General features: G+C 38.2%; 1 protein-coding gene and 1 pseudogene across 2 annotated transcripts in view; both read right to left on the bottom strand.

Moving 5' to 3' along the window:
* Positions 1-6,398: 6,398 nt before the first annotated feature.
* On the bottom strand, positions 6,399-9,182 carry LOC122472201 (annotated as a pseudogene).
* Positions 9,183-12,722: 3,540 nt separating this feature from the next.
* ARNTL2 (aryl hydrocarbon receptor nuclear translocator like 2) overlaps positions 12,723-27,629 on the bottom strand; it is a 131,257-nt gene continuing 116,350 nt past the window's right edge. For both annotated transcript variants that reach the window (XM_043561558.1, XM_043561559.1), the window contains exons 14-16: positions 16,957-17,044; positions 15,080-15,188; positions 12,723-13,741 (exon numbers count right to left, since the gene is read on the bottom strand). In XM_043561558.1, the coding sequence (XP_043417493.1) occupies positions 13,605-13,741; positions 15,080-15,188; positions 16,957-17,044 (334 nt within the window). In that variant the 3' untranslated portion in view covers positions 12,723-13,604. The remainder of the gene's footprint in view (positions 13,742-15,079; positions 15,189-16,956; positions 17,045-27,629) is intronic.

Here is a 27,629-nt window from a genome sequence, read left to right as displayed (position 1 = left end):
TTCCTCCATCCTGTCATTTTGGCTAAAGTTTCTGTCTTTTGCATGTTTTGAAATCTTGTTGTGTTTCCTGCAACTGAGAGTACTACTATATTAAAAAGGGATCATACACTGCCAAGGGCCCGGCACTTCAGGAAGTGTCTCTGGTGTGTGCTGCGTGCACTCTGCTGTTGTGTTTTGGCTGCTCTTTCTCACTGGTCAGTCCTCTGCAGAGCTCCTCCTTGCTTGCAGTGGGGAGTTTTTGGAACTTTAACTAGGTATGCTTTGATTTGTTTGTTGAAAGAAGCCTAGAAAAAAAAAAGGGAAAAAAACCTGACCCCCCCCCCAAAAAAAAAAAGAAAACAACAACAACGAAACAAGAAGGCAATCAAAAAACTCTAAGTCTGATTCCAAGGAAAAAGAAGAAAAAGGAAAGAAAAAGAAGGCTGATTCCCCCTTTCCATCCCCCAGTCCAAAAGAGAGAGAGAGAGAGAGAGAGAGAGAGAGAAGAAAATGAAAAAAACAAGCAAAAGCTATAGGCCTGGTTTCCAAAGGAAAAGGAAGAAGAAACTGTTCCTATTTCCACCAGAACTGCAGGCGACACTTTGAAGCACTCTATGATCAGTACATTTTGTCCATGTGGGGTGCTGTGCTCATCTTCTGGAGGAGGGGCCCACTGGGCTGGCTCAGAGTCAGTTCTGCCTCAGTAAATGAGCAGTTGCCAGGCACAGGGTGGAAGAGTTTGGTGTAAGTGCGTCCCAGCTCCTCTGGGGGCCACTGTGTTGCTCTCTCAAATCCCACCGTGTTGATGTTAAGGGAGAAATAGTGCCACCTCACTGTCTCATCCCTGGACAGGGGATCTCACAACCCTGCTGTTCAGTAAGCTCTCACAGAATGATGGGGACAGTCAGCATGCCCTGCAGCACAGCTCTCCTGCATTTTATCTTTAGTGCGTGGCTGGGTTTCAAAACTCGAAATCTTAAAGCACCCAGCACCACAGACCTACCCCCTCCTCCAAAGTAGAGGCTCTCCATGCTGTGTCTGGTGTCCTTTGTCCCAGAAAAAGAGTCCTACACCTGTGCGGCACATGGAATCTATAATGTGGTACCACAAAAAGTAGCAACCAGGTTATCTGCCCTCTGTGCACCATGATGAAAGGTATTTTGCTGGTACCTGCAGGGTCTTTTGTCCTTGGAGAGGACAAATGTACTGCAGGAAGGGGAATATTCTCTCTCAGTGTGACCCTGAGATTCCTACACCATGCTATGCACTCTGTGGCCAGTGCCCTCCTTCTCTCCAAGGGTGTGTACCATAGCTTCCCTCCAGAGAAAGTCACGCACTTCCAAAAACTCAGAGTTTGAGCTCCACACACTGTTTGCAAAAAACCTGTGGCACTCAATACCTCTTGCTTCCCAGTTCGTGGTCCAGAGAGGTTTTTCTCTCATGTGAACTTGGTGCCACACTCTCTCAACCCCACTCTCTTTCTCTCCCTTTTGTCTCTCTATTGAAAGGGTTCCTTCCTCCCTCCATGGCACCACCTTTTTTTTCTTTCCCCCAATTCACTTCCATGCAACTCACCACACTGTCTTCCTCCAACAGTGGAGATCCTTCTGTCAGTCTTCAGACCAATTTCCTGGGTGTTCCAAGTGATCCGACCTCAATACCAGCTGTGTTTGAGGGACAAGGGACGCCCAGGGTCCCCTTACTTCTGCACCATCTTAACTCCTGCCCCCAATTTGTGACTTCTTTAAAACTGGAAATTTGTGCCTCCTTATCCCTTTCACCTATTTCACCCATCCTTAATCCCTGTCCCCTTTGACAGCCACCAATTTGTTCTCTGTATATGTGAGTCTATTTCTGTTTGTTTGGTTCTGGTTTTTTTTTAATTCCACATATAAGTTAAATCATATGGTATATGTCTTTCTCTGACTTATTTCACTTAGCATCTTGCCTTCTAGGTCCATCCATGTTGCATGAATGGCAAGACTTCATTCTTTCTCATAGCTGAATAATATTCTATCATGTTTATATACCACACCATCTTTATCCATTCTTCTATGGATGGACACCATGGTTGCTTCCACATCTTGTCTATTGTAAATAATGCTGCAATAAACATAGAGGTGCCTATATATTTTTGAATTAGTGTTTTCATTTCTGTTGGGTTAATACCTAGCAGTGGAATTACTGTATCTTTTTTGTTAATAAATGGACTCATATCACATTTGTTATTCTTGCTTTTTATTTTTATTTTTTAAAAATGTTTTATTTATTTTTAAGAGAGAGCAGAAGCACAGGAGGGGCGGAGAGATAAGGTTGAAGAGAGAGAAGGCAGAGAGAGACATCTGAAGCAGGCTCCAGACTCTGAGCTGTCAGCACAGAGCCCAACGTGGGGCTTAAACCCATGAACCTTGAGATCATGACCTGAGCCAAAGTCAGGTGCTTAACTGACTGAGCCACTCATGTGCCCCTACTGTATCTATTTTTAAGGAACCTCCATGCTGTTTTCCATAGAGGCTGTATCAATTTACATTCTGACCAACAGTTACACAAGGGTTCCCTTTTCTCCACACCCTTGCTATTTGTCATTCTGACTAGTGTGAGGTGGTATCTTATTGTGGTTTTGATTTATATTTCCTGGTTATTAGTGACGTTGAGTACCTTTTCATGTAGGTGTTAGCCACCTGTATGTCTTTGGAAAAATGTCTATTCAGATACTCTGCCCATTTTTTTTTATTGGATTGTTTGTGATTTTGTTGTTTGCTATTGTCTGTGTTCTTCATATACTTTGGATATTAATCCCTTATCAGATATGTAATTTGCAAATATTTTCTCCCATTTAATAGTTTTTGTTGGTGGTTTCCTTGCTGTGCACAAGCTTTTCAGAGTGAGGTTGATTAGATTCAAATTTGTAATCTATTTTAAATTGAGTTTTGTGAGTAGTGTAAGATGGGCTCCAATATCACTCTTTTGCATGTGGCTGTCCAGTTTTTCTAATACCATATATTGAAGAGACTGCCCTTTCCTCTTTGTATATTTTTGGCTCCTTTGTTGTGATTTAATTGACCATATATCCATGGATTTATGGCTGGGTTTTCTGTTCTGTTGATCTATGTGTCTCTTGTTATGCCAATACCTTAATATTTGATTATGTAGTTTTATAATACAATTTGAAATTGGGAAGCACGATGCCCCTAGCTTTGTTCTTCTTACTCAAGATTGCTCTGGCTATTAATTTCTTTTGTAGTTCCATATAAATTTTAGTATTGCTTCCTCTATTTCTGTGAAAAATGCCATTGGAATTCTGTTAAGGATTGCATTTTTTTTAAAGGTTTTTAAATGTTTATTTATTTTCAGAAAGAGAGAGAAGGCATGAGAGGGGGTTGGGCAGAGAGAGAGAGGGAGAGAGAGAGAGAATCTCAAGCAGGCCCCATGTTGTCAGCGCAGAGCCTAATGTGGGTCTCAAATTCACAAACCATGAGATCATGACCTGAGCTGAAATCAAGTCGGATGCTCAACTGACTGAGCCACCCAGGCACCCCCAAAGATTGCATTAAATATGCACATTACTTGTGGTAGTATAAACATTTTTAAAATATTTGTTCTCCCAACCTATGAGCATGGAATATCTTTCCGTTTGTTTGTGTCATCTTTAACTTCATTCATCAGTGTTTTATAGTTTTCAGAGTACAGGTGTTTCTCCTCCTTGGTTAGGTTTCTTCCTGGGTATTCTATTTTTGGTGCAATTGTAATTGAGATTGTTTCCTTAATTTCTCTTTCTGCTACTTTATTATTAGTGTACAGAAATGCAACAGATTTCTGTATGTTGATTTTGTGTCCTGTGACTTGACTGAATTCATTTATCTGTTCTACTAGTTTCTTAATGGAATCTTTAGGATTCTTTCTATACAGTATCATATTATCTGCAAATAGTGACAGTTGTACTTTTTCCTTATCAATTTGGATGACTTTTATTCCTTTATATTGCATGATTGCTGTGACTAGGACTTCCAGTACTATGTTGAATAAAAATGGTGAGAAGTGGACATCCTTGTCTTGTTCTCATTCTTAAGGGAAAAAGTTCTCAGTTTTTCACTATTATGATGTTAGCTATAGGTTTTTCACATATGGCTTTTATCATGTTGAGATATGTTCCCTCTAAACCTTTGTCTGAGGGTTTTATCCTAAATGGATGTTGCACTTTGTCAAATGCTTTTTTTTGCATCTATTAAAATGATATGGTTTTTATTCTTTCTCTTATTGATGTGATGTATCACGTTGATTGATTTGCGAATATTGAATCACATTTTCATTCCAGGAATAAATCCTACCTTATCATGGTAAATGATTTTTTAAAATGTATTATTGGATTTGTTTTGCTAACATTTTGTTGAAGATTTTTTTTAAGTTTTTTATTTATTTTGAGAGAGAGTGAGAGAGAGCGAGAGAAAGCAGACGTGTGAGCATGACCGGGGGAAGAGAGAATTCCAAGCAGGTTCTATGTGCTGAAAACCTGATGTGCAACTCACACCCACGAACTGTGAGATCATGACCCTAGCCAAAATCAAGAATCAGTCACTTAACCAACTGAGCCACCCAGGCACCGCTTTGTTGAAGATTTTTACATTTGTTTATCAGAGACATTGGCCTGGAGTCCACGCTTGCTTGCTTGCTTGCTTGCTTGCTTTCTTCCTTTATTGTAGTGTCTTTATCTGGCTTTTAATGCTGGCCTCATAGAATGAATTTGGAGACTTTCCTTCCTCTTCTATGTTTTGGAATAGTTGGAGAAGAATAGGTATTAACTCTTCTTTAAATGTTTGGTAGAATTCACTTGTGAAGCCATCTGGTTCTGAACTTTTCTTTAATGGGAGTTTTTTGATTACTGGTTAAATTTCTTTGCTGGTAATTGGTCTGTTCAAATTTTCTGTTTCTTCCTGATTTGGTTTCTTGAGCTATGTTTCTAGGAATTTACCTATTTCTTAGGTTATCCATTTTTTTGGCATGCAATTTTTATAATATTCTCTTATAATCCTTTGTATTTCTGTGGTATATTTTTTTCATTTCTGATTTTGTTTATTAGAGTCTCTCTTTGTCTCTCTCTTTGTCTCTCTCTTTGAATCTGGCTAATTTTGTTGATCTTTTCAAATAACCAGCTCCTGGTATCATTGATCTGTTCTATTAGGTCTGAAATGAGTCTCTTGGAGGCATCAGATAGATGGGTTTTGCTCTTTTTTTTTTTTTAACCATTCTGTAATCCACCGTTTTTTGATTAGTGTATTCAGTCCATTTACATTCAAAGTAATTATTATAGGTATGTACTTCTTGCCATTTGGTACTTGTTTTATGGTTATTTTTGTAGTTCTTTATTCTTCTCTTGCTCTCTGTTGTGGTTTGTTGGCTTTCTTTAGTGATTTGCTTGGGTTCCCTTCTCATTATTTTTTGCATATCTATTACCTGCTTTAGATTTGTGGTTGCCATTGGGTTTATGTATAATATCTTATGCATATAACAGTCTATATTAAGTTGATGGCTGTTTAAGTTTGAACCCATTCTAAAAGCATTCTAAATTTTTACCACCTCCTGCCATGTTTTATGTACATGATGCCATACTTTACATCATTCTATTTTGGGAAACTTGTGACTAATTTTTATTTATTGTTTATTTAAAAAACTTTTCCTTTTATTTAAATTTTGGTTAGTTAACATACAGTGCAATATTGGTTTTGGGAGTAGAATTCAGTGATTCATCATTTACCTACAACACCCAGTGCTCATCATAACAAGTGCTCTCCTTAGTACCCATCACCCATCTAGCCCATCTTCCACCCACCTCCCTCCATCAACCCTCAGTTTGTGCTCTGTTGTTAAGAGTCTCTTGTGGTTTGTTTCCCTCTCTTCTCATCCTACTCCCTTCCCATATGCTCATCTGTTTTATTTCTTAAATTCCACATATGAGTGAAATCATATGGTATTTGTGTTTCTATTATTGACTTTTTTTGCTTAGCATAATACATTCTAGCTCCATCCATGCCATGACAATGCAAGATTTCATTCTTTTTGATGGCTGAGTAATATTCCATTCTATGTATATATCATATTTTCTTTATTCACCAGTCAATGGATATTTGGGCTCTCCATAGTTTGGCTATTGTTGATAATGCTGCTATAAACATTGGGGCACATGTACCCCTTTGAATCTGTATTTTTGTATCCTTTGGGTAAATACCTAATAGTGTGATTGCTGGATAATAGAGTAGTTCTATTTTTAGTTTCTTGAGGAACCTCTATACTGTTCTCCAGAGTGGCTGCACCAGTTTGCATTCCCACCAACAGTGCAAGAGTTTTCTCCACATCCTTGCCAACCTGTTGTTTCTTATGTTGTTAATTTTAGCTGTTTTGACAGGTGTGAGGTGGTATCTCATTGTGGTTTCAATTTGTATTTCCCTGATGATGAGCGATGTTCAGTATCTTTTCATCCTTGACTGACTTTATTAGCTGGATTTAATTTTACTGCTTTGGTCCTTCCTACAGTTCTTCCTTTTGCTGGTGGTCTTTCCTTTCCACTCAAAGAGTCCCCTTGAACATTTCTTCTAAGCCTGGTTTAGTGTGATGAATTCCTTCAACTTTTGTTTGGGACACTATTGATCTCTCCTCTATTCTGAATGGTACACTTCCTGGATAGAGTATTCTTGATTGGCAGAATTCTTTTTCTCTCAGCATTTTGAATACATTGTGCCGTTCCCTTCTGGCCTGCAAAATTTCTGGTGAAAAATCTGGTGACAGTCTTATGTCTTATTGGGGTTTCCTCGTATGTAAAAAGTTGTTTTTCTTACTGCTTTTAAGATTCTCCCGTTTAACTTTTCACATTTGCATTATAATTCTGTTTGTTGTTGTTAAGTAGAACACAAATAATTTAAGGATCTGTATTCAGACCACAAAAAAGGGAAAGAGAAAAAAGAGCAGAAAACAGAAAATAGAGGTAATAACAATTACCATGTGATTTATGTGGTAAATAACAGATTATCATGTTCAACCATGCAATTTTCCTTTGCTAGTCCAGCAATGCAAGTCTTACCATGAAGCTCACCGATGCCCTTGCATTCCAGGATGTAGTTGCATGCTTGCAGGGAGTTAGAGTTCCTGCCAGATGTCTGACTCTGAGAGGAGTTACTATGGCTAGAATCACTTTTACTCTAAGATGACAGAACTTCATATCCCAGTGCTTAACTTTTTTTTTTTTTTTGCCAAGATGATCTTTCCATTTCTCAGCAATATAACTTTTCACCAAGACTAATCTTGGAGCATCACTCACCATAATAAGCCATAATGATTTACTGCCTATTAATAGCAATGAGGACATAGGCAGCCAGAAATTGGTGTGAAGGTCAATGGTGTGCTTGTAATGATTACTAGAGAAGTCTTTAAAATCTTCTTCACCTCAACTACTGTAGTCACACCACGGCGTTTGGTCTTTATCTCTTAACTTTAGCTTCCATGACATAGTTATAATTGTTTTGAAACTAGATGTTCTGTGTAGCCTAATAGGTTTACATTTTCAGCATCCACTGCTTGCCCCTCTACAGTTTCCATTACTAGGATCCATAGGAAAATTCACTCCGTCCACAGCGATGATGGCCTTATGAAAGATGCACACACCCTGGTCATAAACGGCAGCTCCTTGTAGGCTTGGCTCTCAGACCACAGGTGGCAGTACTTGCTGAAGGAGTAAACTTGCAGAACGTAATGTGCTCTTGTTGGAAGTAATGGTGCAGATAGATGCATACGTGGCATAGGAAGAGAAGATCAGGGCTCTTGGGAGTGCCTAGCAGATCTTCAAACTGCTCATTGGCCAGGATGGCATTAGTCTGGTACTGTGATGCAAGTAGTTGGACATCTTGGTCACGCTCTAGGGCAGGGGCTTGCACAGAGGGATGGAGACAGGCTCATAGGCTGCAGGCCGGCCTCAGGGATCCACAGCAGGAAGAGCACAGTTGGGGCCAGCAGCCCAGCTGAGCCCACAGTAGCATCCATCCTGGGCCAAGGCAGACTATGATTGTGGCAGGATGGGGCAGGATGCAATACTGTCAAGGACTCTGAGAGGCCTGCTTCACTGTCTCCTCTCCTGCACTGTAGGTTTGGTCTGTCCATGAGAGGAGGTGAATTCAGGATCTTCTTATATTTTGAGCTGGAGTAAATGAGATGTTTTAAGAGTTCTATTAAGTTATGTCTCCATAATCTAGGTTTCTCATTTTAGCATTGTCTTTTGAAAAAAACCAAAAACCAAAAGCAAAAAACACCATAATGTATTTACTCCCAAGGTAAATGGGACTGATTTCCTCCTGGACAGGAATAAATATGGAAAACACTACCTAAATGTGAGCTTAAGAACCAGGACTGCCTAAGAAAATACATCCTAAGCCAGAGACACATAGCTGGACAAGAACTTAAGACAACTCTTATGGATCCCTAACCACACACTTAAGCAACAGACAGGGTCTTCCAAAGCAACTAATGGCTGGGTATTAAACAAAAAAGGTGACCAATGTGGAAAACACATCACACAACTTGCTACTCCTCACTACCCTCTCATTCCCCCAAAAAACAATAAAAAATAAGACTCCACACTCAAGATAGCTAAACCTACAATTCTCAGAAATCATCAACTATTATAAATTACAAGTTTTCCATTGCCCTTTCTGCATATGTCTCTGTTCTTTCCATTGGCCCTAGACCATTAGGCAGCTGGCTGTTTTTGACATCATTTCCCTTTCAAGAGTGCCTTTAAATCCAAGTTTGGTCATGTAACTAAAACCTGGCCAATCTGTATACTCCAGCCTGGTGGCCACAGGAAAATCTATGTGAACCAAGTTGATCCAAAGGCCCAAGCAATGGACATTTTTGTGTGAATTACTAGGAAATAGAGAAGCTCTCTTTCCATTGAAATTGCAAGGTAGAAGAACAATATGTGCTGGGAACTTCTGAGTGTCTTATGGGGAAGAAGGTGGTTACAGCAGTTAGCATATCTTCATAAACATGCACAAATATATACAGAGAGTAATGTAGTTCAATCTATCTCTCTGCCCAGTGGTTTGAGAAGAGTGGATTTTCTTGTCTGTATTTCTATTTTATTTATTTTTTAATTTGAAAGAGAGAGAGAGAGAAAACACAAGCAGGGGAGAGGGGCAAAGGGAGAGCTAGAGGAGAATCCCAAGAAGGCTCCATGCTCAGCGCAGAGCCCGACATGGGGCTCGATCCCACAACTATGGAATCATGACCTAAGCCAAAATCAAGAGTCAGATGCTCAACTAACTGAGCCACCCAAGACACCCCTATGTTTCCACTTTAGAAAGTAGTTAAGGATATACCTTTTTTGGAAGAGGTCTAAATATTAAGTTAAAAAAACTTCAAACTAGTAATTATTACAAAATATATTTAATTTCACTCTTTTCATTACCACAAAATTTTAAAAATACTAATATACAGACAAGAGCAAGTGAACTGGAAAAGAGGTAAAAATTGTATAAAAGACGAAGCTAAGCATAGGAATGTAGGAGCAGTGACACATATACACACTCAAATGAATTCAGAAAGCATATTCCATCCATGTTAAAGTCTAAAGTCACCTTTTACTGGAGCCACATCTGGAAAGCTCCTTAAACCAAAGTTCTTACATGGGAAGCATCTTCCCAGACTTCTCTTAAAAAGCATTTCTCATAAAACAGCCCACACCAGAGACACAGTCCTAATCTAAACACAAGTCATAAATGCCTCCCCTAGGCCCCATAGAACTTGGAAAAATTAATGAAAACTATGCACTATAGAAACGGAAAAGTGACACCTAGTGGCCACATGGCAGTTTTCCATTATGGCTTCCTTGCCTTGCCGGTAACTTCTTGGCAAATCTGAATTTCCAATTCCTGAGCCAAACAATGACCTACCTGAGTGGTAGATATCTCTTTAGAGCAGGATCTGAAATGACACTACTAAACATGGTCCAATAACTAGGTAGTGGTTATTTCATTTACTGTGCCCAGACTCTACAGAAATTCCTCAAAAAATATGACTAATAAATATAGCCTTTCCCATTAAGAAACTGTAATGAAATACCTTAATCCCACTTACTTACCAAAAGCCTCTATGCTCTATTTTTCGTTCAATTTTTCAACAGATTTCCAAATTTAGTGGCTACAATAGAGTGTCAACATACACCCCAAGTTTGATTTCAGGCTATCATCATCTAATAAAATATCTGATAGCATCTTCAGGTTCACTAGTTTCAAAAAAGTTTTACATTTGACACATAGAGGTTCAGTTATTTGACTGTACTAAATCAAGGATCAATAAACAATTGTTCCTTAAGCCATAGCAGTTAGAGGTAAATATTATAGTTACGGTATAACCTTTGGTCTACTTCAATAATATCCATCTAATAAAATGTTTTAGAGCAGCACTGTCCAATAGAAATATAATGTATGCCACACGTGTAATTTAAAATTTTCTAGTAGCTACATTAAAAAAGTAAAAGTAAAAAGTAAAATGTTGCTGTTTTATATAATTCAGTATATCCAAAATACTTGTCTAAGTGATCAGTATAAAACTGGTTTTTAAAATGTATTTTTTATATTTTATTTTTTTGGGGGGGGGGGAGCCCATGCAGGGGAGGGGTAGAGAGGGGAAAAAGAGGATCCCAAGCAGGCTCCATGCTGTCAGTGTAGAGCCCTACATGGGGCTCGAACTCATGAACTACAAGGTGATGACCTGAGCAAAAATTAAGAGTCAGATGCTTAACTGACTGAGTCACCCAGGCGCCCCTTTATATATTATTTTTAAATTTTATTTTTAGGAAGCTCTACGCCCAACATGGGGCTTGAACCCAACCCCAAGATCAAGAGTCACATGCTCCACTGGCTGAGCCAGCCAGGCATTACATTATAAAATTGTTAACGTGATATTTTGCATTCCCTTTTTTATACTAAGTGTATGAAATCTGGTATGCATTTTACATTTAAAGCCTATCTCAATTTGCATTAGTGACATTTCCAGTGCTCAACAGCCACACATGGCCTGTGTCTATCATACCGGACTGCACAGTTCTAGAGTCTGACCCTAATACTCAATTCCTGTAGATTAGAATCACAGAATCAGAACTGGAAGTAAACCTAGAGGTCAAGCCTCTGGTACAGACAAGGAGCCTGAGGTACAGAGTATTTAAATGGCTTATGTGAGGTCACACAGCTTAATTTAGGCTGAGTAGGCTCTTCAGCTTCTAGGCTCTTGTCCCACTCCACTCCATTATTGTAGGTAATTCTTAGAAAAAAAATTACTCTTTTTATGATTTCATTCAATGTACAGATGTTTGAAGTTGCAGGAAATGCAGGAAATTAATGAATAGGAGAAAAATTAGTTATAGGGAAAACCATAAAAATATCACTCCTAACAACAATTCAACATAAATGCAACACACTTTGGAGAAAACACTAATCTCAGGAGAGCTACAGGTATCATACGCTGCATGTACTGGATTCTGGATCCAGGACAAGATCTACAGAAAAATCCTAGAGTGGATTATTAAAGGATCAAAGCATTCAATTGGCTATCTGTCCACTGTTCTATGGAATAACCCTTCCTCTTGCAAAGAGGAAAAACTGTTACTATGCCAGGCAGCAATGGCCTGCTTCTAGAAATTCTGCCTCCCAGATCCTTGCATCATAAAGCCCCTCCGCTTTCAAGGCCATCCAGCACAGTGACCCATCTTGCTACCACTGGCTGAGTTCAACTCCAGAGGCCACGCCCAACCTGCAATGGTTTAGCCCCACAAAAATGTTATGTTGGTAAGGCCTCTGACTTAAAGAACAGCAACTCATTCCTGCTTCTTCAGATGGAACAGTCATGCTTAGGCTGTTGCAAACCAAGGTCCTTCATCTCATAGGGTTTCTTTGGCTTATTCTAAACCTGAGTGTGTCTCAAGTTCCAGAACCACGTGTGGGGCTGACCTTCTAACATTGCTGGAACACTGTAAGTGCTGCAGGACACGGTGATACACCGTTGCCCACATGGCCACTGCAGCTGTCCCGCTTGAAGGGAACATGTGCTTTTGGCCTACTGCCTGTTGGTATGTTTGCCATTAACATGTCTGACAAAAGTTCTAACTTATTACGTACAGCCTAAAGAAATATGCAGAGTCAAAATAATGCTTTGTTTTGGTGAGAGGCTCTGAGGGAGATCTGTTGGGAGGTAGAGCACCACCTAGAGGAAGAAAACGGCATTGGATCCCCCTACTGAGCCTCAGGCTTCTCCATTAGTTTCCTAGCCTATCTTACTTTCCATTCGTGGGGCACCAAAAAAAAAAAAAAATATATACATGGAAACACACTGGGTAAACTAGAAAGAGCAATTAAAACATAAGGTATAATGAAATTATGATCTTCAAAAAGGTAGATATACATGTATTATCTTAAATATTCTTCTTGTACTCAGTTTAAGCCACCTCTCAGTTACTAGTTAAAAAATGATCTCCAAATTTGTAATTATAGCTAGAAAATTGGTTTTTACATTCTTTCTCATTGCCTTATAGTTTCAAAATTATACTTAGCCTTTACATAACTACCTTTGGCTACAGGCAACAGTAACCATAATTGCCTAATCTAGAAGGCCACAGCTATTTCCTGGGTCAGTCAATTCATCATTTAACCAGAGAAACCAGTGCTTCCCCAAATGTGTATAAAGAAACTGGTTTATACACATTAAACATTTCAAAAATACGAATTTAATTGTGACTTTACACAAGACATTTATCCTGCCTGGGCTTGTTTTTTTCCTCCATGGCTAATCCTTCACTAAGCACCTTTACTGCATCAAAAACTGGTTTTAGATATAATGAAAATCTTGACTGGTTATGTTAACAGTAATTCTTACATGCAAAGGTTAATTACCAAGAACTAGGACTAAGGTCTTCTGTAAGCAAAGTTGAAACTCTCCCAGCTTTTCTTTTCTTTTTTTTTTCCTGAGTTTTAAATAAATCATCTCACTTAAAGTCTATCTCAAGTGCTTCACTAAGCATAAATACCCTGTATCCAAGTCTACAACGACTGAATACTGTATTCATTACAATTATGAGCACCGATTATATCATTTCTTACATGTTCAAGTACTCGGTTTTCTTAAAATATTTAAGCCCTATTCTCAACTAAGGAAATACACAGGAAATGGTGATGTTCCAATTTACATAAATCTGCTATTATAAATCAATTATAAATGAATCTTAGACACAATATATTAAATTTCCCAAACTTAAAAATTGCATCAGAAAATAAAAACAAAACCAAAACAAGGTGTATGTGATATTCTTGGTTAGAAATATTTTAGCAAAAATACAGCAACTAGTGGGTTTTAAGCCATTTCACTGAGCCAAGGGGTCTGTAGGAAACGCTGAGCCATTCTTTGTGAAGGGAAACCTCACATTTCCCCCATACTGCTGTGAAAGGTGCAAATCTACAAAAATTGGTAGACCATTAATAAGAATAAAAGATAAGAACAGTATCAATACAGAGCAGAAGATTGTACAGGTTTTTTTTTGTAAATGAAATGCTTTATCACATTCCTAATTTTTAGAATTAGAAAATCAAATGTTAGAGTGTCCAGTGGATATCACTGATGTCCCCAGGGTCTCCCAGGCCCCCTTCTGCTTCAAAGTAATTCATGAAGGCAGCCATGGCTGTGTCGTCATTGTCACACAGGGCATCAAAATCCAGCTGGGCACCTTGGCCTATCAAATTAAATACAGACTCATGTGAGTACATTTGGAGGTTAAAAGATGAGTATCGTTAAAAATGGCAAAGCAAGCAAAAAAAGAGATATAAATCAAGAAACAGAGTCTTAATTATAGAGAACAAATTAATGGTTTCCTGAGGGGAAGTAGGCAAGGGGACTGGTGAAATAGGTGATGGGGATTAAGGAGGGCACTTGCCATCATGAGCACAGGGTGATGTATGGAAGTGCTGAATCACTATATTGTACACCTGAAACTAATGTAACACTGTATGTTAACTAACTTGAATTAAAAACTTGAAGAAAACTAAAAAGAAAGGCAAGAACACTATACAATGTAATTTTGAAGACAAAACCTCTGTCTTAAATTGCAGAAGGCTGATATATTTTTAAATGGGTCACCTCTCTTTATAACAAGGTGCTGTCACAGAAATTGCACATAACTCACTTGATACACATAAGTGAGCTAGTCTATGAATTTTCTAATAGAAAATGACAGTGGTAAAAGACAGTTGGAAGCTAGGGGCCAGAATTCATGCATGTGTATGTATAGAGCCTGGAAGGATAGATTTAACTTTAATCTGATGCCTTGTGAAAATGCCAAGGAAAAAATGCCTTGTATTTGTTTAATCTGAATGAGAAGATGGATACAAAAGCATCCTCTTCCAAAAATCTGAAAATGTTATAAAAGGGGAAATACCCAGATTTTTATTGAAAAAGGAAATAAGAAACCATAGAAATGAGTTATAAGTTAGATACAAGGAAAAGGTTCTAGAGATTATAGGTTAACACACAGCTACAGATTAGCCAAAGTTTTCTAGAAATTTTTCAAAGTACAATGCAATTTGAGATGATGAATATGTGGCTCTGCATGAAGCTGATCTTCGTTTTCTTTCAACCTCTTTGATTCTCTTTAACATACGTTTCTAGTAGATCAATGTTAGTTATGTATGGTATAAAACTGTATACTTGATTTGTCTGCATAAACATAGTTAAAATGAATAATTACATCTTAAACACTTTGTGATTGGTATCATTCAAAAGTTCTTATTCTTGGGAATGGATGTTTTTTCCCTAGATATAAGTACCTTAGTTTTATCTAAATGGCATGTATTAAGGATACCCATAACTGATTCAGTTAATAACTGAACTTACAATGACAGGTGCATTAGGTAGCATACACCTTAAAGTCGAGTGATTTATTGCATTTAGGATTTTGAAAAAAATCTTAGTTTTAACTATTTGCTTCTCTAGAAGTCTCCTAAGTCTGAAAATCTAATGATTAAGAAAGTGTTAGGTAAACTAAGACGGTGGGTAGTTGCCAAAGAAAACCTACCAAGGAGTGGCTCGTGACTATAGGAAGGAACAGCACTGTGGTTTTGCCTTGGAGCCTCTGGCTCCCCTATTTCAGAAGGATTTCGTGGAATCGGCTCCTTATTTGACATCTGAAAAGACAGGATAATAAATAGTAAGGCTCCTACTTGAGTGAAATAATGACCTCTTAGCAATGGTCGGATGTGGGCCTGATGGCAGTGCCACCACTGCCATCATCAGTATGACAGCCTGCATCTGCCCAGTACTATGTGCCAGGACCCCACAAGCAGCCTCTCCTTTCGTGTCTCAAAGGTTGTAAGGTCAGAAATCTGAGGGCTAAAGCTTGCCCAGAGTGTTGGGGCCATTATTCTAACCCATCCACCTGACGCCAGGGTCCACATTCTTTATAACAATAACTGAATGTACGTGCTATAAGGACAAGTTTTGGATTAAGGAGGAAAAGCTATTTTTTTTTTAAGAAAATGATCATAAAACTATCGCACATGAAACTACAATGGGAAATAGTGCTTTGGAGTGGGAAATGGATTAAACTAGAGGCTTTTACCAACAAGTTTTCATATTGTTGCAGAGTTACAAGCCAAACAAATTGAATGTATTTAAATTTTTTTTTAATGTTTGTTTATTTTTGAGAGAGAAAGCAAGCAGGGGAGGGGCAGAGAGAGAGGGAGACACAGAATCTGAAGCAGGCTCCAGGCTCTGAGCTATCAGCAAAGAGCCCAACACAGGGTTCGAACTCAGGAACCATGAGATCATGACCTGACCTGAGCCAAAGTCAGAGGCTTAAACTGACTAAGCCACCCAGGCGCCACACAATTCAATATTTAATGTAGCTTATCAATATACATCATTTACCAATATAATATTACTGACACTTTAATAGCCTGGCAATTGCCCTCTGATCACATCTCCTTTTCTCTTCTGCTGAAGTCACCACAGTCTCGAGTTTTATGTTGATTTTCTTGTTACTTTTATAATTTTAGCACCTATATAAATACCCTTAAGCAATGTATGGTTTCTTAAACCTTATTTTGAACACTCAATAAATGCAGTAATGCTCGGTGAAAAAAAATACTTCATTTACCTACACTTTCTTATTAAGTTGGTGAATTTGATCTATGAAATGTCTATAGAATGCACACTACTTGGAGATTATGTTGGAATGCCGTAACTCCCTGCTTCTAGCTTATTGTCTGGCAAAAAAGGGGTACTTAATAAACATTTGCTAAATGTAGGAGTAAAACTTAAATACTAGACCGAAAGACTTAGGACATGTGTATAAAAACATTTTTTCAATTTCCGGTCAGATTTCTCTTATATTTTTATACCACTTAGTTTATAGTCCCACTTTAGACCTTTTTGTTGTCTGGGATACATTAGAATTATATTGTAGATGGCTCCTCCAGATATTTAGGACTACATTTAATCAATTTTGTAAACGTAACCATGCATTTCAAATAGCTAGTATATGTTAAATTGAATTAAATAGTAGCTTATAGTAATTTTTCCCCACACCATAATCCACTGAATTAGAACCCATTAAAATAACATTAATAGCTACCATTTATTGGTCACAGGTTGTGTACCAGTCACTGTTAAGTTTTTATTTGTTTTTGCATAAAATCACTTCATTTGCACACCACTCCAAGAGTTCGGTGCTATTATTATCCCTACTTAACAGATGAGGAAATTGAGGCACAGAGTTTAAATAGCAAGCCTGTGGTTGCCCAGCAATAAATGTCTGAGTCACAACTCAGATCCAGATAGTATGCTGTCAGCCACTATTCTATGTTGCCTCTTAAAATCCATGGAAAGAGTTTATTTTTACAGGACGGCATCTTTTCTCAAAAGAAATAATATTTCATGAATATTAACACTTACCGTACTTACTTTCCTGCAGTTTATAGTGTGAGAATCTTTCATTAAATCTGCTGGCCTTGAGTCCTCAAGGGAGGAAGAAGCCTGTAACCTTTAAAAGGTGACACATAAAATTTTTCTCTATGTATAAGGTAATTTTCTCCTCCAAATGCATAATCTACTGATAAAAATACAGTGAAAAACAGGAGACTGAATGTCATGACAGTTTTCACAATTAGACTAATTTGTTCAGTGCCATACTTACTTTTTACTATGGGCCGCTGAAAAGTAGCCTGTGGTAAATAGAAACCTAAAACTCTGAGGGTAAGAGCTCTTAGGTAAGTCATGTTGTCTGTCTTAGTATAGCATGTGGCAAAGTTTGAATAGTAATACAGTTCAAGATAGGCATTCACATAAAGAATCTGTTCCTTATCAGTTCCTTATAGACAACAGAGCTGAGAGTAAAGAAAGATTTCCTAACATCCCACAACCTTTATTTTAAGTGAAAAATGGTCACATTTTTACTACAATAGGTCATCCCCAGGTGCAAAATCAATGAAACATAAAACAACACAAAATCATATGCTTTAGTCATAAATCTCTTCAAGACAATATGACAATATTAGTCTCTTCAAAACTTGGACAGTATCGTATAAAGTTAAGTGCTCGATTATGTGAAATTCATAATGGCATTAGCATAACTTTGTCTTTATTGTCAAAAAACTAGTTGACAAGAAATTATAGAGGAAGAAATTAAAATGCAGGAATGAAACGAATTAGGTATAAAACACAAGTGAAAAAAAATCAGTGACCTGTCTTGGGGATTTTTCATAGGACAGCCCATGTAAATAGCTTTGCTGGTTTCTCATTCTATAGTTCATTATTTAAAACTACCACCTGTTCAATTAGCCTTAGGTTAAAGATGCACCCCCGTCCCTGGACTTCATTTCCACATTAATCTAAAATACAGCTTCATATTAGTCACCTGGGCAGAAACCTGCTATTTAAGTCCCTTCACCATGTGACCTCTCCTTGGTTAAAACTCGGCACTGCTCAGCAACCCAACTTCTCTCACAAACTCCTTGTTATGCTGAAACCATCATGCTTTCTCCTACCTATCTCTATACATTGGCTGTGGTGCCTCCATGGATTAACACCCTCCCCACTGCTTCCTAGACATTCTAATGGTATTCAGTTGTCAATGTGTGGCTCAAGTTCCACTTTTCTTCAAGTGCCCTTCCAGCATCTATGGTCAAATGATTTTCAGCAGGGCTCTAAAGACCATTCAATGGAGGAAAGGATAATCTTCAACTGATGACATGGGAAAACTGGATAGCTACATGAAGAAGAAAGTTGGACCCTACCCTGTACCGTACACAAAATTAACTCAAAATGGACCAACACCTAAACATAAGACCTAAAATTATAAAACTCTTAGCAGAAAACAGGGGAAAAGCCTTATGACATTGAATTTGGTGATCATTTTTTAGATGGTGTCAAAACACCAAAACAAAAATGGGTCACCTCAAAATTTAAAAATTTTGTATATCAAAGGAAACTATGAACAGAGTGAAAAGGCAACCCACGGAGAGGGGAAAAAATATTTACCAACCCTATATCTGATAAGGGGTTAATATCCAGGATACGTAAAGAACTACAACTCAACAACCAACAGCCCGGTAAAAAACTGGGCAAAGGACCTGAGTAAATAATTCTCCAAAGAAGAACTACAAGTGGCCAATAAGCACATGAAAAGATGTTCAAAATCACTAATCATAAGGGAAATACAAATCAAAACCACAACGAGCTACCACCTCGCACCCATCAAGAGAACTATCAATGTACAGAAAATAACAAGTGTTGGCAAGGATGTGGAGAAACTAGAAAACTTGTGCACTGCTGGTAAGAACGTACAATGGTACAACTGCTATGGAAAACAGAATGGTGGTTCCTCAAAAAATTTAAAATACAATCACCATATGATTCAGCAGTTCTACTTCTGGGTGCATATGCAAAAGAATTGAAAGCAGGAACTAGAACAGATACTTGTATACCCACATTCATAATAGCCACAAGGTGGAAGCAAGACAGGGATCCACAGATTAATGCATAAAGAAAATGTGGCATATATATATAGTGAAATATTATTCAGCCTTACAAGGAAGTTCTGACACATGCTGCAACCTGCTTAAACTTTGAAGGCATTATGCTAAGTGAAAGAAATCATTCAAAAAAGGACAAATAATTATGATTCATTCAGAAGAGCTACTTAGAGCAGTCAAATTCATGGAGACAAAGTAGAATGGTGGTTGCCAGGGGCTCAGGGAAGAGGGAAATGGGAAGTTGTTGTTTAATGGGAGTTTCAGTTTTGCAAGGTGAAAGTTCTAGAGATGGATAGTGGTGGTGATTGCGTGACGATGTAAATGTACTTAATGCTACTCAACTATAAACTTAGGAATGTTAAGCTTTTTATGTTTTGCCACAATTAAAAAAGAAAATGCTTTTTGCTGATACAATTGTTTTCAGTACTTAAGTCATTTAGTTGTAAAATCTTACATCTAGAAGGAAACCTGGATCCTATAGTGAAACTCCGTATAGGATTAAATGCCAAGAATGTACAAATTACACACTCAAGCATTTAATTATATACTATATAGTACTTTCAGTTTTACATATTAAGTGTTAAGAGATTTATGATCAAAGTGTATGATGGGTCATATGCATATTCTTGTGCATATGTTTCATAATACTTTCAATTCTTAAAAGTATATAGCACATTGCAAGTATTCAATATTCAATAAAATTGGGCAGACAGTAGTCACATGACAAATGTCTGAGTTTTTTTCAATGTAAACTTTTTAATATGAAAATTTAAACTGTATAAACAAGTAGAAAATAAAAAGCAAAAATTTCTAATCCCTTGTATGTCTCCTACCCCCGCCCCCCCAATGCCTAGTTGCAAATAGGAGAAGTAACTAGTCTGAACAAATTTCCGTATTGTTCTATATTGTGAGGTGTTAGGACCCTTCTCTACAATTCCAAAATCAAAAAGGCTTTGAACACTGAAAGATTTCCCATAATTTATTTGGCAGCAAAATTAGAACTGATCTGAACTTGGCCAAGTCTGACCTGATATGAAGCTAATATTTTATCCTACTCTGCCCTCCTAATATTTGTGACAATTCACTCCAGAAATAGATCTTTGAACTTTCATTATGGAAAACTTCCAAAAGATATAAAAGTAGATAATATAATGAAAGATCAATAATTCTTTTCCAAATCTTATTTAATGTGTACACCCCAACCTCCTCTCCTCTCCTCCCAGACGTTTTACCATTTAATCTGTAAATACTTCTCAAAGCATAAATACTAATGTAATTGATTATGGGGTGCTGCCCATGATGTAACTAATTGTTCTAAACAAATTAAATTTCAAAACACTATATTGAAATGTTTGGTAGAATTCATCTGGGAACCCATCTGGTCCTGGGCTTTTGTTTGTTGGGATTTTGTTGATCACTGATTCCATTTTATTACCAGTAATGGCTCTGTTCAGGTTTTCTGTTTCTTCCTGATTCAGTTTGTAAGACTGTATATTTCTAGGCATTTCTCTATTCCAGATTATTCAATTTGTTGGCAATTTTTCATGGTAGTTTCTTATATTCCTTTGTAGTGTAGGTTGCAACTTCTCTTTCATTTCTGATTTTGAGTCCTCTCTTTTTTCTTGATGAGTCTGGCTAAAGGTTTATCAATTTTGTTTATCTTTCTAAAGAACCAACTTTTAGCTTTGCTGATCTTTTTGTGTTTTTTGTTTTTTGTTTTTTTTTTTTTTAGTCTCTATTTCATTTATTTCCACTCTAGTCTTTATTATTTCCTTCCTTCTACCAACTTTGGATTTTGCCTTCTTTTTCTAGTTCCTTTACAGATAAAGCCACATTGTTTGAGATTTTTCTTGGTTCTTGAGGTAGGCCTGTATCACTATAAACTTCCTTCTTAAAACTGCTTTTGTTGTATCCCAAAGATTTTGAACTATTGTGTTTCCATTTTCTATTGTTTCTAGTTATTTTTTAATTTCCTCTTTCATTTCTTCGTTGATCCACTTGTTGTTGAGCACGTTGTTTAGCCTCCATGAGTTTGTGTTTTCTCCAGGGTTTTGTTATTGTAATTGATTTCTACTTGCATATTGTAGTAGTTAGAAATGATGCTTGATATAATTTTAGTTTCTTTAAATTTATTGAGAATTCTTTTGTGCACCAGCATGTAATCTATACTTGAGAAGGCTCCATGTGCATCTAATGTGTATTCTGGGGTACCTAGCTGGCTCAGTAGGTTAAACCTCCAACTTTGGCTCAGGTAATGATTTCATGGTTTGTGAGTTTGAGCCCAGTGTCGGGCTCTGTGCTGACAGCTCAGAGCCTGGAGCCTGCTTCAGATTCTGTGTCTCCCTCTCTCTCTCTCTTCCCCTCCCTTCTGTCTGCTCACATGTCTGTCTGTGTCTCTCTCCCAAAAATAAATAAACATTAAAAAATAAAGAAAGAAGGGGTGCCTGGGTTCCTCAGTCAGTTGAGCGTCGGACTTTGGCTCAGGTCATGATCTCACAGCTAGTGAGTTCAAGCCCTGCATCAGGCACTGTGCTGATAGCTCGGAGCCTGGAGCCTGCTTTAGCTTCTGTATCTCCCTTTCTCTTTGCCCCTAACCCACTTGCAGTCTGTCTTTTTCTCTCTCAAAAATAAATAAACATTAAAAAACTTTTTTTAAATAAATAAATGTGTATTCTGCTATTTGGGGATGAGACATTCTGTATATATATTTTTTATGTCCATCTGGTCTAATGTGTCATTTAGAGTCACTGTTTTCTCATTCACTGATGTCAGTGAAGTGTTAATGTTCCCTACTATTATTGTATTACTGTCAATTTCCCCCTTTATGCCTGCTAATATTTTCTTTTTTTTTTTTTTTTTTTTTTTTTTTAGAAGCAGAATTGTTAGAGTCATATTATTAGTTGGTTTTACATAGAATGCCTGGAACAGTTCTTTTTTTTTTTTTTTTTTTTTTTTTTTACATTTTGGAAATTCTTTTTTTTTTTTTTTTTTTCTGAAATTTATTGACAAATTGGTTTCCATACAACACCCAGTGCTCATCCCAAAAGGTGCCCTCCTCAATACCCATCACCCACCCTCTCCTCCCTCCCACCCCCCATCAACCCTCAGTTTGTTCTCAGTTTTTAACAGTCTCTTATGCTTTGGCTCTCTCCCATTCTAACCTCTTTTTTTTTTTTTTTTTTCCTTCCCCTCCCCCATGGGTTCCTGTTAAGTTTCTCAGGATCCACATAAGAGTGAGACCATATGGTATCTGTCTTTCTCTGTATGGCTTATTTCGCTTAGCATCACACTCTCCAGTTCCATCCACGTTGCTACAAAAGGCCATATTTCATTTTTTCTCATTGCCATGTAATATTCCATTGTGTATATAAACCACAATTTCTTTATCCATTCATCAGTTGATGGACATTTAGGCTCTTTCCATAATTTGGCTATTGTTGAGAGTGCTGCTATGAACATTGGGGTACAGGTGGCCCTATGCATCAGTGCTCCTGTATCCCTTGGATAAATTCCTAGCAGTGCTATTGCTGGGTCATAGGGTAGGTCTATTTTTAATTTTCTGAGGAACCTCCACACTGCTTTCCAGAGCGGCTGCACCAATTTGCATTCCCACCAACAGTGCAAGAGGGTTCCCGTTTCTCCACATCCTCTCCAGCATCTATAGTCTCCTGATTTGTTCATTTTGGCCACTCTGACTGGCGTGAGGTGATACCTGAGTGTGGTTTTGATTTGTATTTCCCTGATAAGGAGCGACGCTGAACATCTTTTCATGTGCCTGTTGGCCATCTGGATGTCTTCTTTAGAGAAGTGTCTATTCATGTTTTCTGCCCATTTCTTCACTGGGTTATTTGTTTTTCGGGTGTGGAGTTTGGTGAGCTCTTTATAGATTTTGGATACTAGCCCTTTGTCCGAGATGTCATTTGCGAATATCTTTTCCCATTCCGTTGGTTGCCTTTTAGTTTTGTTGGTTGTTTCCTTTGCTGTGCAGAAGCTTTTTATCTTCATAAGGTCCCAGTAATTCACTTTTGCTTTTAATTCCCTTGCCTTTGGGGATGTGTCGAGTAAGAGATTGCTACGGCTGAGGTCAGAGAGGTCTTTTCCTGCTTTCTCCTCTAGGTTTTTGATGGTTTCCTGTCTCACATTTAGGTCCTTTATCCATTTTGAGTTTATTTTTGTGAATGGTGTGAGAAAGTGGTCTAGTTTCAACCTTCTGCATGTTGCTGTCCAGTTCTCCCAGCACCATTTGTTAAAGAGGCTGTCTTTTTTCCATTGGATGTTCTTTCCTGCTTTGTCAAAGATGAGTTGGCCATACGTTTGTGGGTCTAGTTCTGGGGTTTCTATTCTATTCCATTGGTCTATGTGTCTGTTTTGGTGCCAATACCATGCTGTCTTGATGATGACAGCTTTGTAGTAGAGGCTAAAGTCTGGGATTGTGATGCCTCCTGCTTTGGTCTTCTTCTTCAAAATTCCTTTGGCTATTCGGGGCCTTTTGTGGTTCCATATGAATTTTAGGATTGCTTGTTCTAGTTTCGAGAAGAATGCTGGTGCAATTTTGATTGGGATTGCATTGAATGTGTAGATAGCTTTGGGTAGTATTGACATTTTGACAATATTTATTTTTCCAATCCATGAGCAGGGAATGTCTTTCCATTTCTTTAAATCTTCTTCAATTTCCTTCAGAAGCTTTCTATAGTTTTCAGCATACAGATCCTTTACATCTTTGGTTAGATTTATTCCTAGGTATTTTATGCTTCTTGGTGCAATTGTGAATGGGATCAGTTTCTTTATTTGTCTTTCTGTTGCTTCATTGTTAGTGTATAAGAATGCAACTGATTTCTGTACATTGATTTTGTATCCTGCAACTTTGCTGAATTCCTGTATCAGTTCTAGCAGACTTTTGGTGGAGTCTATCGGATTTTCCATGTATAATATCATGTCATCTGCAAAAAGCGAAAGCTTGACTTCATCTTTGCCAATTTTGATGCCTTTGATTTCCTTTTGTTGTCTGATGCTAATATTTTCTTTATATATTTAGGTGCTTCCATGTGGGGTTTAATAGATATTTAAAATCGTTATATCCTCTTATTGGATTGGTTCCTTTATTATTATGTAACACACTTCTTTGTTATTGCTATGGTCTTTGTTTTAAAGTCTATTTTGTCTAATAGAAGTATTACTACCCCAGCGCCTTTTTTTTTTCTACCTCCATTTGAATGGAATCTCTTTCTCCATCCCTTCACTTTCAGTTTGTATGTTTTTAGCTCTGAAGTGAGTTTCTTGTATGCAGCACATAGTTCTAATTTTTTATCTATTGAATCACCTTATGTCTTTTGATTGGAACATCTACATTTAAAGAAATTATTATTTTTTTAATGATTATTTTTGAGAGAAAACGAGTGAGCAGGGGAGGGGTAGAGAGAGGGGTCAGTGGATCCAAAGCGGGCTCCATCCTGACAGCAGACAGTCCGATGCAGGGCTCAAACTCATGAACTATGAGATCATGCCCTGAGCCAAAGTCAGATGCTTAACCCACCCAGGTGCCCCTACATTTAAAGTAATTATTGATAAGCATGTACTTATTGCCATTTTGTATCTTCCTTTCTGGTTGTTGTAGTTCTTTGTTCCTTTCTTCTTGCTCTTTTCCTGGTGATTTGATGACTTTCTTTAGTGTTATGCTGGGATTCCTTTCTCTTAATTTTTTTGCATATCTTTTATACATTTTTGGCTGCGGTTACTATGAGTTTCACATATAACATCCAATGTATACTATATGAAGTTGATGGTCTCTTAAGTTTGACATTCTAATTTTTTTTTTAATATTTATTTATTTATTTTTTTTTTAATTTTTTTTTTCAACGTTTATTTATTTTTGGGACAGAGAGAGACAGAGCATGAACAGGGGAGGGGCAGAGAGAGAGGGAGACACAGAATCGGAAACAGGCTCCAGGCTCTGAGCCATCAGCCCAGAGCCCGACGCGGGGCTCGAACTCACGGAACGCGAGATCGTGACCTGGCTGAAGTCGGACGCTCAACCGACTGCGCCACCCAGGCGCCCCTTAATATTTATTTTTGAGAGAGAGAGGGAGAGCAAGTAGGGGAGGGGTACAGAGAATGGGAGACAGAGAATCCGAAGTAGGCTCTGCACTGTTAGCACAGAGCCTAACATGGGGCTTGAACTCATAAACCACGAGATCATGACCTGAGTCCAAGTTGGACACCTAAATAACTGAGCCACCCAGGCACCCCTTAAGCTTGACATCCTAAAAGCACTACATTTTTACTCCCACCTTTCATATTTTATGTGTAGGATATCATATTTTATACCTTTCAATTTTTGTATCCCTTAACCAATTTGTTATTATTAATTTTATTAATTTTGTTCTTTAACCATCATAGTAGCTTTATATGTAATTGACCTACTACCTTTACTGTGTGTATTTTTTAACCAGTGAAATTTTTTCCTTTCACAATTTTCTTCTATTTATGGCCTTTTCAGATTAAAAATTTCTCTTCAACATTGCACATAAGGCCAGTTTAGTGGTGGTGAAATCCTTTAATTATGTTTGGGAAACTCTTTATGTCTCCTCAATTCTTATTTTTTTCAAAATTTTTTGTTTGTTTTATTTTTGAGAGAGATCATGAGTAGAGGACGGGCAGAGAGAGAAGGAGACACAGAATCTGAAACAGACTTCAGGCTCTGAGTGTCAGCATAGAGCCCAACACGGGGCCTGAACTCGTGAATCATGATATGACCTGAGCCCAAAGTTGTACGTGCAACTGACTGAGCCACCCAGGTATCCCTCTCCTCAATTCTTAATGATAATCTTGCTGAAAGAATATCCCTCCCCCCCCCCTTAAATGTTTCTTTATTTGTTTTGAGAGAGAAAGAGAGACTAGGGGTAGGGCAGAGAGAGAGAATCCGAAGCAGACTGTATGGTCAGTGCAGAGCCTGATGAGGAGCTTGAATCACGAATCATGAGATCATGACCTGAGCCAAAATCAAGAGTCAGACGGTTAACCAGCTGAGCCACTCAAGCATCCCTGGGTAGAATATTCTTAGTTGTAGTTTTTTCCTTTCAGCACTTCGAATATATCATACCACTCCCTCTTGACCTGCAAATTTTATGCTGAAAAATCAGCTGATAACCTTATGGAGTTTTCTTTATATGTTTCTAGTTGCTTCTCTCTTGCTGCTTTTAAAATCCTCTCTTAACAATTTAAGATGTCAAAAACTAAAGATAAGTGTCATGGTGTGGATTTCTTGGGTTTATCTTATTTGGGGATTCCTTTGCCTTCTTAACCTAGATGTCTGTTTCCTTCCCCAGGTTAGGGAAGTTTTCAGTTACTATTTCTTCAAATAAGTTTTCTGCCTGTTTCTCTCTCTTGTTCTTCTTCTTGGATCCTTATGATGCAAATGTCTGTTCACTTGATATTGTCCAAGAGATCCCTTAACCTGTCCTCATTCTATTTTTATTTTTGTTGTTTAGCTTGGATGCTCTCCACTACCTTGTCCTCAAAATTAGTGATCCATTCTTCTGCATCTGCTAATTTACTGCTGATTACCTCTATTATACTTTTCATTTAAGTCATTGTATCCTTTAATTCTGATTATTTTAATATTTTCTGTCAACTTGTTGAAGTTCTCACTAAGTTCATCCACTCTTCTCTCTTGTCCAGTAAGCATCTTGGTGCCCATTACTTTGAACTCTTTATCAGGTAGACTGGTTATCTCCATTTAGTTTTTTGCCTAGGGTTTTGTCTTGTTGTTTTGTTTGGTACACATTTCTGTCTTCTCATTTTTAACTTTTTGTTTTTTTCCTCTATGAATTAGGTGTAACAGTTACTTTTCCCAAACTTGAAGGAATGGGCTTGTGTATGGTTGTCCTCTGTGTAGACTATGTGCCTGGTGACTTTCGCTGACTGGCTAGAGCTGTGGCTAGCATGGGTGCAGATTCCAGGGCACTCTGAGCTAGGGCGGCCCTGGTGGGATAGCTGGAGCTGATGTGGGCATGGGCCAGTGTAGTCTCAGGGCTCTCTGCACAGAGGGTGCCCTGGCAGGACAGCAGAGAAGAGGCAGTGTAAGCTGGGGGTGCCTGGGGCTCTCCACAGAGAGGGCAGCCTGGCAGCTAAACATAAGGCAGCTAAACATAAGGCAGGGCTAAGTCTGAGGGTCCTGGGGCACATTGTGAAGACAGCATTCTGATAGGGTGTCTGAAGCTAATGCAGGCACGATCCAAGTGGCCCCAGAGTGCTATGGACCAGAGGTGCCCTAGTAAGTCATATGGAACTGAAGTGGTTCAGGTCTAGAGTATTCTGGGCTGCTTTGTACCCATGTCAGCTTTGCAAGACAGCTGCAGCTGTAGTGAGCACTGACCAGGTGTGTTCTGGCATGTGTTACACTGGGACAACCTTGGTGGTACAGCAGGGCTGGTGTGGGCTCGGGGCATGGGGCTCACTGAAGCATTAGGCCACCTAGAATGCCGAACCCTGCTTCCATCCACACTCTCAAGGTGGAGGGGAAATATAAACTGTGGCCACCATCCCCTCTGACCTGGACAAAGTTCCAGCAGTTCCCCTGCTATTTGACAGAGTTCT

The sequence above is a fragment of the Prionailurus bengalensis genome, chromosome B4 (assembly GCF_016509475.1).
Source record: "Prionailurus bengalensis isolate Pbe53 chromosome B4, Fcat_Pben_1.1_paternal_pri, whole genome shotgun sequence".
NCBI lineage: Eukaryota > Metazoa > Chordata > Mammalia > Carnivora > Felidae > Prionailurus > Prionailurus bengalensis.
This window is presented reverse-complemented; position numbering and strand designations above follow the sequence as displayed.